The 13,853-nt window shown below is 37.9% G+C and overlaps 1 protein-coding gene and 1 pseudogene across 5 annotated transcripts in view; one reads left to right on the forward strand and one right to left on the reverse strand.

Annotated features, from left to right (window-relative positions):
- Positions 1-2,419: 2,419 nt before the first annotated feature.
- THOC2 (THO complex 2) overlaps positions 2,420-13,853 on the reverse strand; it is a 113,532-nt gene continuing 102,098 nt past the window's right edge. For 3 of the 5 annotated variants that reach the window (XM_029931058.1, XM_029931054.1, XM_029931053.1), the window contains 6 exons: positions 12,758-12,895; positions 12,359-12,428; positions 12,116-12,276; positions 9,937-10,013; positions 9,375-9,420; positions 2,420-3,427 (listed from right to left, as the gene is read on the reverse strand). In XM_029931058.1, the coding sequence (XP_029786918.1) occupies positions 9,393-9,420; positions 9,937-10,013; positions 12,116-12,276; positions 12,359-12,428; positions 12,758-12,895 (474 nt within the window). In that variant the 3' untranslated portion in view covers positions 2,420-3,427; positions 9,375-9,392. Of the gene's footprint in view, positions 3,428-9,374; positions 10,014-12,115; positions 12,277-12,358; positions 12,429-12,757; positions 12,896-13,853 lie in introns of those variants that run through there. The other 2 variants (XM_029931057.1, XM_029931056.1) reach the window with 2 other exon arrangements.
- On the forward strand, positions 2,789-3,679 carry LOC115283489 (annotated as a pseudogene).

Below are 13,853 nucleotides of genomic sequence, written 5' to 3' on the forward strand. Positions count from 1 at the left end.
GTTCCAGAGAAACAGAGTAAATGGATAACTCTGGGCATGGTTTCAAGCCACCGTTTACGCCCCTACTCCCACCCCCAGGTGCAGAAGTGAATACGGTTTTTTCATATTATTGAGTGAGGTATCATTTGAAAACATGGACTAGGATCATGGACTAGGACAGAAATGGAGAGAGAGAGCTGGGAACCCTACTGAATTATCTTTGCCAAGTTATTGTGAAAAAGCAAAAAATACACAATATACAATCATTTGTGAAAACTATTGTTTATTTAGAAAAAAGGTTACACTGGTAGAATTCAGTAGATAAAAAAATTTTCTTTTAAAAATGCCACTGTGAAACTTATCTAGACGAAAGTTCAGCAATACAAAGCTCCTGTAGCTGTAGAACTAAAGCACAATTAAGTTTTTTATTTTTTATCCCCTCCCAGATTTGTCTAACATAATTACAAGAAAAAATGGCAAGGGACAAGTGAGTGCTGGTACCTTTTTCTTTTTCCAACAGGTTTTAATGTCGTACACGTACTATATAAAACGATTCCTAACCACTGCATAAGACACTGCTCCCACTTTGTTTTTAGGGACTAATATTAAAAACAGGCCAGAATAAATTAAAACTTGAGTTTTAAAATGAGGTAAATTCAAAATGGTTCAATAATTGTTTATTTTGAGTTTCAAGCAATAAAAAGCATCTCAGATCGAAAAAAACAAACCAAAAAAACAAACAAAACAACTAAACCGAGGCAATATTAAGTTAGCCTAAAGTGAAATTCTGTACACAAGTAACCTTATTTGCTTGTTGGGAACTGTATGCAGCACATTGTGCTAAAATATGGGACAGTTAACACTTTCAGCCATTTACTGAAAATAAACACGTAGGAACTAAGCAACAAGTTAAATACAGTAATGCACAACTCAACAATTCTTAAGTTTTCGGCATGGAGCAATAAAGCAGATAACTGAATAATTTAAGAAGATGCAAACAGGCCCTCTTGATTCATAATTCTTGGCAATCTACTCAGGAAAAAAATTTCTGGTCACAGTTGAACCTTTTCATTCCAATCTCACCTGAAAGAAACAAAGTGATTATATTGATAGATAAGGAAGGAAGAAAAGAAGGCAGGTGACAGGGAGGAGAAAGGGAAAGAGGGGAGGAATGGGTGTAAAGGAGGGGGGAGAGGGAGGGAAGGAGAGAAAAAGGAGGGGAGAAGGGAAGGAGGAAAGGAGGAAAACAAGAAGAAAGGAAAGAAGGAAGACTTAAGAAACAAAAAGCCAATGAGCTCTGTCAATCAATAACCAAGGCTTGAATTAAGTCCCTAGATAAGAAAGAAATATTTGTGTATTTCTCACTGCCCACTCTCCGAAACCATTAAAGATGGGTACACTATGAGGGCTTTAAAAAAAAAAAAACCCCACTGAACATTCTGCCTGTGAGGGAGAAGAAAGAAATATTTGTGTATTTCTTACTGCCCACTCTCCGAAACCATTAAAGATGGGTACACTATGAGGGCTTTAAAAAAAAAAAAACAAAAAAAACAAACAACAACAAAAAAAAACCCCACTGAACATTCTGCCTGTGAGGGAGAAGAAAGAAATATTTGTGTATTTCTCACTGCTCACTCTCCGAAACCATTAAAGATGGGTACACTATGAGGGCTTTAAAAAAAATCCCACTGAAAATTCTGCCTGTGAGGGAGAAGAAGTCAGGGGAGGCGAGGGAGGATAAAATGAAATAGAAACAAGTAAAATACTCCACAAGGGGAAGCAAGAGCTTGTCAAAAGGAAACAGAACACACAGCAATGAAAAGGAATCGATTTTCCATGACCAACAAAAAAAAAGAGAAAAATGACATCACATTTTTCACAAGGACACAATTTTAATAGTGACTTATATTAAGATGCAATGTCTGCTAAATTATAAAAATTGCTTTAAAAATATATTGACTTAATTATACTCATTTCCTTTCCTTTATGTACTGACATTTTCAAATACTGCATATTGAAATAAATTCAAAACATGATCATTACAACATGTGGCAAATAACTTCATATCTGCCTAACATTATTCTCAATTTTTAAACATTATTCTCAATTTTTAAACTAATGCTTAAAGCATTAAACTTTATTGACGAAAATACTACATTCACATATTTCATAAAAACCAGAGCTAGAAGGGCCTTGGAAAGTAATCACACTTGCATGAAATGCTGACAAATAATTTACACATCATTTCTATACATCATTCTGTTCACACCATGTATAACCTTGACATTACCAATTATAGTTGTGGATACACTAATGTTGAACTTACAATCTTAATACTTAAAAATCATTGTTCCTGTCCATCACAGATGAATGGATAAACAAAATGTGGTACACATTCATACAATGGCGTATTATTCAGTTATAAAAAGAAATGAAGTTCTGATACATGCTACAACATGAATTAATCTTGAAAACATGATGCTAAGTAAAAGAAGCCAGACACAAAAGGCCACACATTGCATGATTCAATTTTTGTGAAATGTCCAAAACAGGCAAATCCATAGAGACAGAAAGTACATTAGTTGTTTCCAGGGGCTGGGGGAAGGGGAGGACCAGGAGTGACTGCTAACGGGCATGGGGTCTCATTTGGGGGTGATGGAAATGTTCCAGAATTAGTGGGGATGGCTACAACATAGTGAATATGCTAAAAACCACCTTAAAATGGCAATTTTAGGTCATATCAATTCTATCCCAATTTTGTTAATTGCCCCAAAAAAAAGTGTTGCAATAAGGAGATTATGGTATCGGGATGGCCATGATTAGAATAAGAAATAGGGGTCTCAATCATGATGGTGTCACAGTAGGAAAATTACCAGGTAAGGGAACTTTTGCTGACATATATTTAAGGGCACATTAAAGGATAAAACTGCTGTTGCCATTAAAGGATAAAACATGTAAAGATGATCTTTCCTGGGAACTGAAATTAAAATTTTTACAAGATGCCAAAATCCTCAAGCAACATAATCATCCCGATATTGTCAAACTTATAGGAGTTTGCACACAAATATAGCCTATCTATGTCATTAAGGAATTGGTTCCAGGAGGCGACTTCCTCTCCCTTCTGAGAAAGAAGGATGAACTAAAACAGTTAGTGAAATTTTCATTAGATGCTGCTTCTGGATGGCGAATCTCGAGTAAAAATTGTATACACAGGGAGCTTGCTGCAAGAAACTGCCTGGAGGTGAAAATAATGTTCTGAAAATCAGTGACTTTGGAATGTCTCGTCAAGAGGATGGTGGTGTGTATTCATCTTCTGACTTAAAGCAGACTCCCATTAAATGGACAGCACCAGAAGCTCTTAATTATGGGAGATATCGTTCTGAGAGTGGCGCATGGAGCTTTGGCATCCTCCTCTGGGAGACCTTCAGCTTAGGGGTCTGTCCATACCCTGGAATGACAAATCAGCAAGCACAAAAGCAAGTGGAAAGAAGATATTGGGTGTCAGTCTCTCAGCAATGTCCAGAGCGTATTTATAAAAACAATGCTGAAGTCCTGGGATTACAAACCTGAAAATCACCCCCAGTTCAGTGAACTTCAGAAAGAATTGCCAGCAAGAAGAAAGTCATATAGTGATGAAACAGTGCTAAACCCAGCCTTTAGGACTCTATCTTCCGGCAGAGTAATATTTTCTTCTCATTAACAATGCATTTATACCACATTACCCAGAACATTCTCCTAAGGTTTTTTAACTATTTTTTTAAACATGTGTTTAAAAATTGTAATTTTTCACAATTGTAAATGAGAGAGCACAGGCTCTAAATGCAAGAGATAAACAGATCCATCTTTCTCACACCTAGGACTCTTAGGATTTCTCTCAGGGTTTGTACTTTGGGCTTGGTTCAGTCAGCTGTCCTCCACCCTAGACAGTTCTGCTCTATCGGTGCTATGAACTCACTGGCAATACCACATTTACAGAAAGACAACATTACATCTGTAAACATCACTTATTTGCTAGGTATTACCTGGACAGGACATCCTGAGGTGTTTTTCTTTCCTCTTCCCAACACCCTCATTAATAGGCCCTGATGTATTAGTAAGGTTGCACTTTCCCTGATGCTCCAGCATACCCTCCTCCATCAGAGCATCAGAAAACTATGCACAGAATGTCCTTGAAGAGCACCCTCTCAGACCTAAGGCAGCCAGTTTTAGATAATGTTAGTTCATAGAGAGTTGTGACAGCAAGAAGCAAGTTTGAAAAGTAGGGTGGTCTGGAGAAAAGAACAGCTAGATTGGTGATCAAAGTAGAGAAGAAAGGGAAACAAATTCAGCCTTCTTACCAGAAGTGCCTTGCTTTATGCACACCTGCGCACACGTGTGTGCATGCATGCATACACACACACACACACACAGTCTCTAAGATCAGATTCGCCAAAAAGGTCCTAAAGAAATGTTTTAATAGTACATAGATTCCTCATAAAAGAGCCCTCCTGATAGCAACAAAAATTTTTTTAGAGAAACTATAAAATATGGGCCCATGAAATAGATTGTTTTTGGTTAAGTGCCTTCACCTCAAAGGAGGCATCTGTGAGTTTAGTTACCTTCATTTTCACCAGTTTCTAAAATGTTCAGGATTTCATGATCCTACTCTACACACACACATGCACGTACGCACGCACACAGTAGAAAGGCATATATGGATGAAGCTGACAGTTAAAAAGTCAAATGACCATTTATGAGGAAGAAAGAAGATACAGGAGAAGGTCACTGGGACAGAGATCCTAATTCCACTTTACTCTGTTCATTTACCCTTGTACTGCTACCTAGGAATTCTGATCATAGAAAACACACTTCCCAAGATGTTCCATGTAGAGAAATGTAACACAGAATTAAAACTGGGATTCTGATGAACTGAATCTTAGCACACCCAGGGGTGCCTCTTAGGATAATGGCACCAGTGACAGTCATACTCAGAGGTAAATGTGGCATGGGAGCGCTCTTCTAAGTGCTCATGCTTCTGTCTCGAAAAAAAAACAGCATGGCACCTAGTCAACATCTGGTCTACCTGAAATGGAAAACCAGGAAAGAGAAAATCCCTCCTATTCTGCCCAATTGTTTGGTATGTATGAATAGCTGTATAAATAATGTATACCCATTAAAGAGTACAAATGATGATAATGAAGAGAAAAATAGTCGGTGTCTGTGATTTCAGTCTCCTAACAAAACTTAATGATTACTACATATAGACCCAAATAAAGGCATAATAAACCTGCCCTCAAAAAATATGTTGCAGCATACAAAGAAACTTCTTTTAAGTAGGGTACTATCAAATACTGTAAATAAAGTGAACAAGCTTTGGGGGGGGGGGGGAGTCAATGCTCTTTCTCATCAATCCCAAAGAGGTATATGTAATACTTCTGCCCACAGCTCTCCATGTGAAGTTAACAGAGTATCTGAAACATAGCAGGTACAAAAGAAAAGTACCTGGTTGTTTGATTGGAAGGAAAGGATGAAGTCACTGCCTTCAGCAAGATCAGGATCTCAGGAGATGGGTAAGTAACACACTCGTACATTGCACAGGAATCTGGCTAGGACTCTGTAGGCAAGCTGGCAGGCCCACATGTAAGCAATGGGAAACTGAGAAAGAAACTTAACCAAGCACTCCCACTCCAACACATATTACCAGTACCTAGGACTGTGCCTCACCATGGCAGCACATTCCTAAAATTAGCAATCTCTGAGCACTTAGGAAGTCAATTTCCAAGTATGGACTGAAGAAAAAGGTTGAGAACAGGAATTGCAAAATTCATTGTTTACAGAGGCTAACACATAATGGAAACAAATGAAGTCAACTGAGTGAGCGCTGACTCAGGCAAACTATTAAAAAAAAAGAAGAAGAAGAAGAAGACGACGACGACTCACTCTCTACCTAAGGCAGGGGTGGCCAGCACCCAGACAGGTCTATCTAGCAGGACACAATGTTGCCAGATATTCCAATTCTTCAAGGAAAACAGAAATTTGGATTTTGTCAACTCCTCTGATTTTTAAAGGAAATCAATTAAAAAATGTTAAATATTGTGTGAGACCAAGAAAATACACTAACAAGCCACATTCTGCCCAGGGTCTAAGAATTTGCAACCCTGGGTTTAAAGGATAAAAGAGGTTAATGCAGCAGACACTGGTGGAAAGATTAGAACCTGTGAAGATCAAGCCCCATAGGAGGGGGGCGGATTACGAGTAGAAGTGTGGATGCTACAAATGCCAATGGACAGGGAAGCGCTTGCTTCACTGCTCCTGTACTCGGAGATCAAATATGAAAATCCAAGAAGACTGAGCTTCTCAAAGTCTGGGAGCAAGCCTCAGCATGGTGTCTGGCTCACAAAAGGACTCTTAAAAGTTAGCTAAACTTGACACTCATGAACTGAGGACCACACATATCAAATAAAGTTGAGAAGCTAAAGGATGGTTCTAAGAAAAAAAATTTAATAGGCAGGAACTTTCAGAGATTAAGCCAGGGGAAAATGTTAAAGGCAAAGCAGCTAGTAGTGTTCAAGTGACTAAATCAAGAGATACGATAAATCTGGACAAAAACGTTAGTAATAACAAGTAACAGAAGATACAGAGAACAAGAAGAAAGAATTTACCACTAAAACTTAGGAGATAGGAAAAGATGACAGAAGACTTTGGAAGGAATTTATATATTTTATTTTCTTATCTCTAATCTTATCACTTATCTCGTTTTATTTTTTCTGAAATCAGGGTGATACTTACAAACCAACGTCATTTCCCTATCCATCCTACTCAGACAGTTCTAGAAAGCAACAATGAATTTTGCGATTAATAACATCTTTGATAGGACGCCTGGGTATCTCAGTCGGTTAAGCATCTGACTTGATTTCAGCTCAGGTCATGACCTCAGGGTTCGTGGTTTGAGCCCCACACTGGGCTGCATGCTTGGGGTTCTCTCTCTCTCCCTCCTCTCTACTCCTCCCCTGCTCACACTGTGTCTCTCTCTCACTTCCTCTCTCTCAAAATAAATAAACTTAAAAGAATAACATCTTTGAATTATGGAAATGCAACATTGTGTAGCAGCTCTCTTTTCTATAGAACATAAAATAAAAAAGGAAGCAGAAAGCAGCAGATTTGAAGTAGCCTAAAGGTAAATGGTGCCAATCAGAAATGATGAAACTTCTAAAGGAAAAAGAAGAACAGAAAGACCTGACCAATTCTAGAATGTATCCAAATAGAAAGAGACAGCCAAGGGGGCCTGGCTGGCTGAGTTGGAAGAGAGATCTTGATCTCAGGGCCATGAATTCCAGTCCCACATGGGGTGTTAAAGATCACTTAAATAAATAAAACTTATTAAAAAAAAAAAAAGAGGCAGCCAGAACAGTCAGAAGAAGGAAAAATCAACCAGAGCCTCACAAAATTCGGAGTCTACACAAGGAGAAAGTACAGGACATAGTTGTCAAGAAGAAATTCAAGAGGATGAACATCAAGTCATATGTATCTTAAAAGACTATATGAATTGAGAAGCTTTGTTACAAGACCACGGACCTAACATCTAACACCCACACCAATTTTTCATGCCTTTGGTCCTGAAAGAGTATAGAGAGAGAAAAGTACAAATCCATAGCCTGTGTGAGTAAGAACTAAAAGAGATCTGCAGTAAAACTTTCACATACCAAAAAATAATATTTAGGTACTGAGTAAAGTGATGTATAGAATCACAGTGAAAGTGGTCAGTCACAATGGCTGACTCATTCCTAATGAAGATATAAGTGGTAGGTTTTCTCATTCTGTTTAATAAGGAGATCAGTTGAAAGCAAAAAAATATTAAAAAGCAAGGGGCACCTGGGTGGCTCAGTCAGTTGAGCATCCCAACTTCGGCTCAGGTCATGATCTCGCAGTTCATGAGGTTCAAGCCCCACGTTAGGCTCTGTGTGACAGCTCTGAGCCTGGAGCCTGCTTCGGTTTCCCTGTCTACCTCTCCGACCACCCCCCACCACCACCACTTGCACTGTCTCTGTGTCTCTCAAAAATAAACAAACATTTAAAAAAAAGGTTTTAAAAAGCAAAATGTCAAAATGAAAGAGTAAAGTGAAAAATAAAAAAAGAAGATTAGGAGTTTATAGTTCACTAGGGAAGATAGTTGTTGAGGCATAAAATGACTAGAACTGAGAAATGGGTAACATTTCTAAAGAGCTTGAACAAAATCTATTAAATTCTAAATGTTCTCTCCTAACTCTCAATTACCCCATTCTACTACATAGATAACAAGTAGACAATAACAAAGCTGAAAGGCCACACCACCTATCAGGACATTATCCGCCTGGCAAACTCAAGTCCCCATCCTGGGCAAAATCCATTCCTTAAAACTCATACCCTAATACAGAACGGGCTCTCCTACCTTTCTTTAACTGTAAAAGGCCTTGGTCGTCTCTCTGGTTTCATAAAAGCAGCAGCAAATATTGGGGAGAGGGTACAGATAGCAAGTATACTTGGTATCTTAAGAAGTGACAGCTAATAGGGAAGCAAGAAAATAAGCTACCAAAAAGTCAACAACTTCAAATCCAGCCACCTCAAGCCATTAAATGTAGAGGACAAAGTATCCTACATACCCCAATAATCATAAGGCATCAGCAAACAACAGCTATTCAGATAATCTGAGTGCTCAAACAAGACTGTATTAGGTTCTGAACATGCTCTTCACTAAGACAAAGTGAGCTGCTGTCCACATACAATTTATTTATGATGGTTAAACACTTTTAAAAGTCTCATATAAGGCATAATTACCTTGAAAACAAAGTTGTGTATTTTAAATCCCAGAACTAAAGGCACAGACCGGATTTTCTGGCCTTGCAAAACATGGCTGTGGTAGAAAATGAGGCACAAAAACTTAAATATTTCTGGATAACACGTCTGCATGAAAAGGCAAAAAGAAGGCAGAGAACACTAAAGGGCAAGGAAACCTATGCTGTGAATATTGGCTCTGCCAGCTCGTATCTGTCAGCCTCTTCAGCTTAACATCTCAGTGTCTCCATTTCTTCACCTATAAAGTACAGATGCCAGCACCACCTACAAGGCTATTGGTACTTAAAAAAGGTAAATGAGTATCCAGAAAAGTTGGAATGAGTACTGAAGAGAAAGCCAGATGTTCTTAAATACATCTTGGTGCTAAGAAAAAGAAACCCGGTAGCTAATCAGCAAGCTTAAGATGAAAACAGTTTAAAAATAACTGTGAATCTTATTTTACATCTATACCCCAAAGATCTGGTCATTATAGTTAGGTGCAAAATTCTAGTTGTATACTGCAAAATATATCTAGTTTCCTCAGCATCATCAGATCTCATTTTATATCTCTCCCTTTACATGAAAGGAGGTGAGAGAACACTCACCTTGATTGAAAGTCTTCATTATCTGTGCTTGTCCGAGGACTTATGAGTAGATGACAAATTAAGGGAAAATAACTTTGAAAAAAAAAAAAGGGAATGGTGTCTCAACTTTTAGTGCAATCCTTCAGCTCGCAGTCCTACTTACTCGGCTCTGACTACCCTGGTAGCCTCAACCTCTACCAGCCCTGCTCATCTGCTTCATCATATTGCCCTTCTATTCCCCACACCCCAGCCCAAAGGACTCTCTGTTCCCTTTCTTCCTCTTGGTGGCAATACAGCCAGAGAGAATCTTGGTGGCATAAAACAACCTCAGTCACCACAGAAGTTAAAAAGAAAATATATCAAGTCTCCCCCTTCCACATTTCATACACTCAAGAGGGTTAAATGTAGAGACTACTTAAAGGCTCGTTAAGCCCTTCAACTTTATTCAGCCCACATACTACAAGAGTATAATTCTAAACAACTTTATTCAAACCACATACTACAAGGGTACAATTCTAAACATGACAAGTATCAAAGCTTTCCATTACACTGATTAAACACGCCAGTAAGACGAAAAGGATATTGTTTCTTCTCTTCCTTTCCTCCTGAACTGTCTCGTTTCTCTTTCTTTTCTATCTTTTCTTTATCATGCCTGGACTCCTATAAGGAATGGTGGAATTAGTTGGGGAAGGGAAAACCAAATATAAAAATCAGCTCAAAATCCCTTTTAATCACCCATCAGACACATATTTTTCTTCAAAAACTTATTTAATGACGCCAAAAGCACAAGCAACAAAAAAAAATTGGACTTCATCAAACATAAAAACTTTCATGCATCAAAGAACACTATCAAGAAAGTGAAATAAAATGTACAGAATATACATCTCATAAGGGTTTAGTATCTAGACTATATAAAGAAGTCTTACAACTGAACAACAAAAAGACAAACAATCCAATTTAAAAGTGGCCACAGCATCTGAAGAGATTTCTCCAAAGAAGGTATACATGAATGGCCAACAAGCACATGATAAGATGCTCAATATCATCAGTCATTAAGAAAATGTGAAATCAAAACCATGATGAGATACCACTTCACACTCACTAGGATGGCTGTAATTTTTTTAAATGTAATTAAAATTAAAATTTACCAAAAAAAAAAACCCCAGAAAATAACAAGTCTTGTCAATGATGTAGAGAAACTGGCATCCTTGTGCATTGCTGGTAGAAACATAAACTATCCAGCCACTGTAGAAAAGTTTGTCAGTTCCTCAAAACATTAAACATAGCATTACCATATAACCCAGAAAATCCACTCCTGGGTATACAGACAAGAGATCTGAAAACAAGTCTTCAAACAAACACTTCGGAGCAGCACACATTCATAGCAGCACTATTCACAACAGCCAAAAGGAACAACAAAAAAGTCTATCAACTGACAAATGGATGAACAAATGTGGTATATTCACACAATGAAACATTATTTAGTCATAAAAAGAAATGAAGTACCGATACATGCTACACCATGGAAGAATCTCAAAAATATTATGCTAAGTGAAACAAGTCAGACACAAAAGACCACATTATTATACAATTCCATTTATATGAAATATATCCAAAACTAGTAAGCCCACAGAGACAGAAAGCAGATTAGTAGTTGGCAAGTGCTAAAAGGAGAGGGAAATTGGGAATGACTGCTGAATGGGTAGTTTCTTTTCTGGAATGGTAAACACATCTTGGAATAGGTATGTTGATTGTGCAATACTGTAAATATAATAAATACCATTGAATTACACATTTTAAAATGATTATTTTTATGTTACGTGAATTTTACCTCAATTTTAAAAATGCTTAAAAGGAGAAGCCTCACATTTAAAGCAAATAGAAATTTCAAAACTATCACCTTATAATTTTCCAAAATTGTTTTTAAGAACTATGACTACAGGGGCACCTGGGTGGCTCAGTCGGTTGAGTGTCCGACTTCGACTCAGGTCATGATCTCACAGTTCATCAGTTTGAGAGCCCTCCATCAGGCCAGGCTCTGTGCTGGTGGTGCAGAGCCTGCTTGGGATTCTCCCTGCCCCCTTCTCCTGACCCTCCCCACTTGCGCGGGTGCGCACTCTCAGTCTCTCAAAATAAACAAATTTTTTAAAAAATTTAAAAATAAAAGAACTATGACTATATGTACCATAATTATGCTTCCCAAACACTTTACACCTTAGTAATGACTTGCCTGCTTCTTGGCAGATGCAGGAAATGTATTCTTAATATCACCCATGATATCTACGAGAATGCATGACACTCAGTTTGAAAATCAAATACAACATTGCACAAGCATAGTAAGTTTATTGGGAGAAAAAGTTATAAAAATGTTTAAAATCACAATTAATAAAGACTTTATGACAGTGTTAACAATCAGGGAGAATACATATGACTATATTTTAACCTCATGAATGTAAAGCCACTGTTGGTGGCATGGGGGGCAGGGGAAGAAAACAAAAAGGAAAGGCTAAAAATCAATCAACTTTTTGGCTGGGAGAGGAATGAAGGGAAAGGGAAGTTCAGTGATAAACGAATTCCCCTCTCCCAGTAATCTGGGACTGTACTGGCTCCAATTCGCCAGTCCTCCCCCAATGACTCCTCTTCCCACCCTCAAATAATTAACAAGACAAGACTACATGACCAAAAAAACTCCATCTGCACTAAGTATTCCAGAGTCAAAATTTTGAGATACAGCGTTTTATCCCTTTGTTTTTACAATTTACCTTTTTGCCACCAGAGGAGATTTTATCCATCTTTTCAGATTTAAATGAATCGCCGCTGCCTTTTTCTTTGCCTGAAGATTTTGACTTATTTTTTTCCTTGTCTTTCTCATTTGGATAAGGAGACTCACATGGACTTTCACTTTTGTGTTTTGAAACCCCCACTAAAATTATAAAAGAGAATCATGAAAGCCTTTTCCAATTCAGTTTGATGATTGCTTCAAAATTATTAATAAATTCACCTACTTGTTCCATTTTCCTCTTTTCGCCTCTTGGCTAAGTCCGGTGGCACTTCACGGTCATTGTTTGAATGATCCTAGAACCAAGAATTGTGAACTACATTGATCAAGAGGTTATGTTTTTGTTTTAACATATTACTTTTATACAAGGGCACAGCTAACTAGCACCGGAGGCTATTGCCAATAGTGTCCCACACTTGGTAAAATGACATGAAAGACAGGCAGAGCTGGCAGAGATTACAAAACTGAAGATCCGTATTACTATAGAAGATTCAAACACACTTTGAGGTGAAAATACCAGTTTAAACACTAAACAACAGCCTGCCATGCAACAAACTAGTACTTCAAAGAAGACAACAAACAGGATATAATTGCTTTCCAAACTAATTTTTAAAAAATTACAAACCCTTTTCCGCTCTTTCCTGTCCTTTTCATCTTTTTTCTCTCTTTCTCTGGATCTTTCCCTCGACTTGTCCAAATCTTTCTTGTCCATTTCTCTCTCCTTACTCTTGGACAGTGGTGTAGGAGTATGATTAAGGTAGAGCTGTTAAATTAAGGCAATATTACTAAAGATTATTAGTTTTCCAGTATCAGCATAACCTGCTTGATTGTTCATTTAATGAAAGACAATTGGTAGTTAGACCCAAAGTCAAAACTAGTCAGCTGTATGGATTACAAGAGGTGAAATAAAAAAGCATGGCACAAATTATGCAAGGACTTCAAATCTTGGCCTTCCAAAATTTTTCATTTAAACTCCATCAGTTTATTCCTGCCTTAACTGAGACTCATTAGTAAATCTACAAGCTACAGTTCCTTTTATAGCTCCGTTGTGAAGATCTATAACCACCACCACTACAGGAGTCCGTGTGTGAAAAACAGTGTCTGGACTTTCTCTACTGTTAAAAAAAAAAAAATTACATGGGGCGCCTGGGTGGCTCAGTTGGTTAAGCGTCCGGCTTCGGCTCAGGTCATGATCTCACGGTTCGTGGGTTCGAGCCCCGCGTCGGGCTCTGTGCTGACTGCTAGCTCGGAGCCTGGAGCCTGCTTCAGATTCTGTGTCTCCCTCTCTCTCTGACCCTCCCCTGATCGCACTGTCTCTCTCTGTCTCTCAAAAATAAAAATAAAAAGCATTTAAAAAATTTTTTTAAAAATTACAAACCTCTACAACAATATTGGAAATTTTATACAGTTTTACCATCCACTTATAAGGCAACTGATGACAGCAAGCAAAAGTATAAAAACCTAGCCAGGACTTTACTAAGAAGTCTTTTCTGCCTCTGCATATACCATGTAAACATTATCCTAAATTATTTTTATAAATGTAAAGGCTGCATACTCCCTTACTTCTTAAAACACTCCCAACTTCTACCAAATAATCGCAACTGTGAAATTTATCTTACTGGTTCTAAATGGCTCAGAAAACCATTGGTCAGCTCAAGATGATAAAACAACTCCAAGACTGAAAAATGATGAATTCTTTCTCTGCCAAAAAGGCCCACAGG

This window comes from Suricata suricatta, chromosome X (assembly GCF_006229205.1).
Source record: "Suricata suricatta isolate VVHF042 chromosome X, meerkat_22Aug2017_6uvM2_HiC, whole genome shotgun sequence".
Taxonomy (NCBI): domain Eukaryota; kingdom Metazoa; phylum Chordata; class Mammalia; order Carnivora; family Herpestidae; genus Suricata; species Suricata suricatta.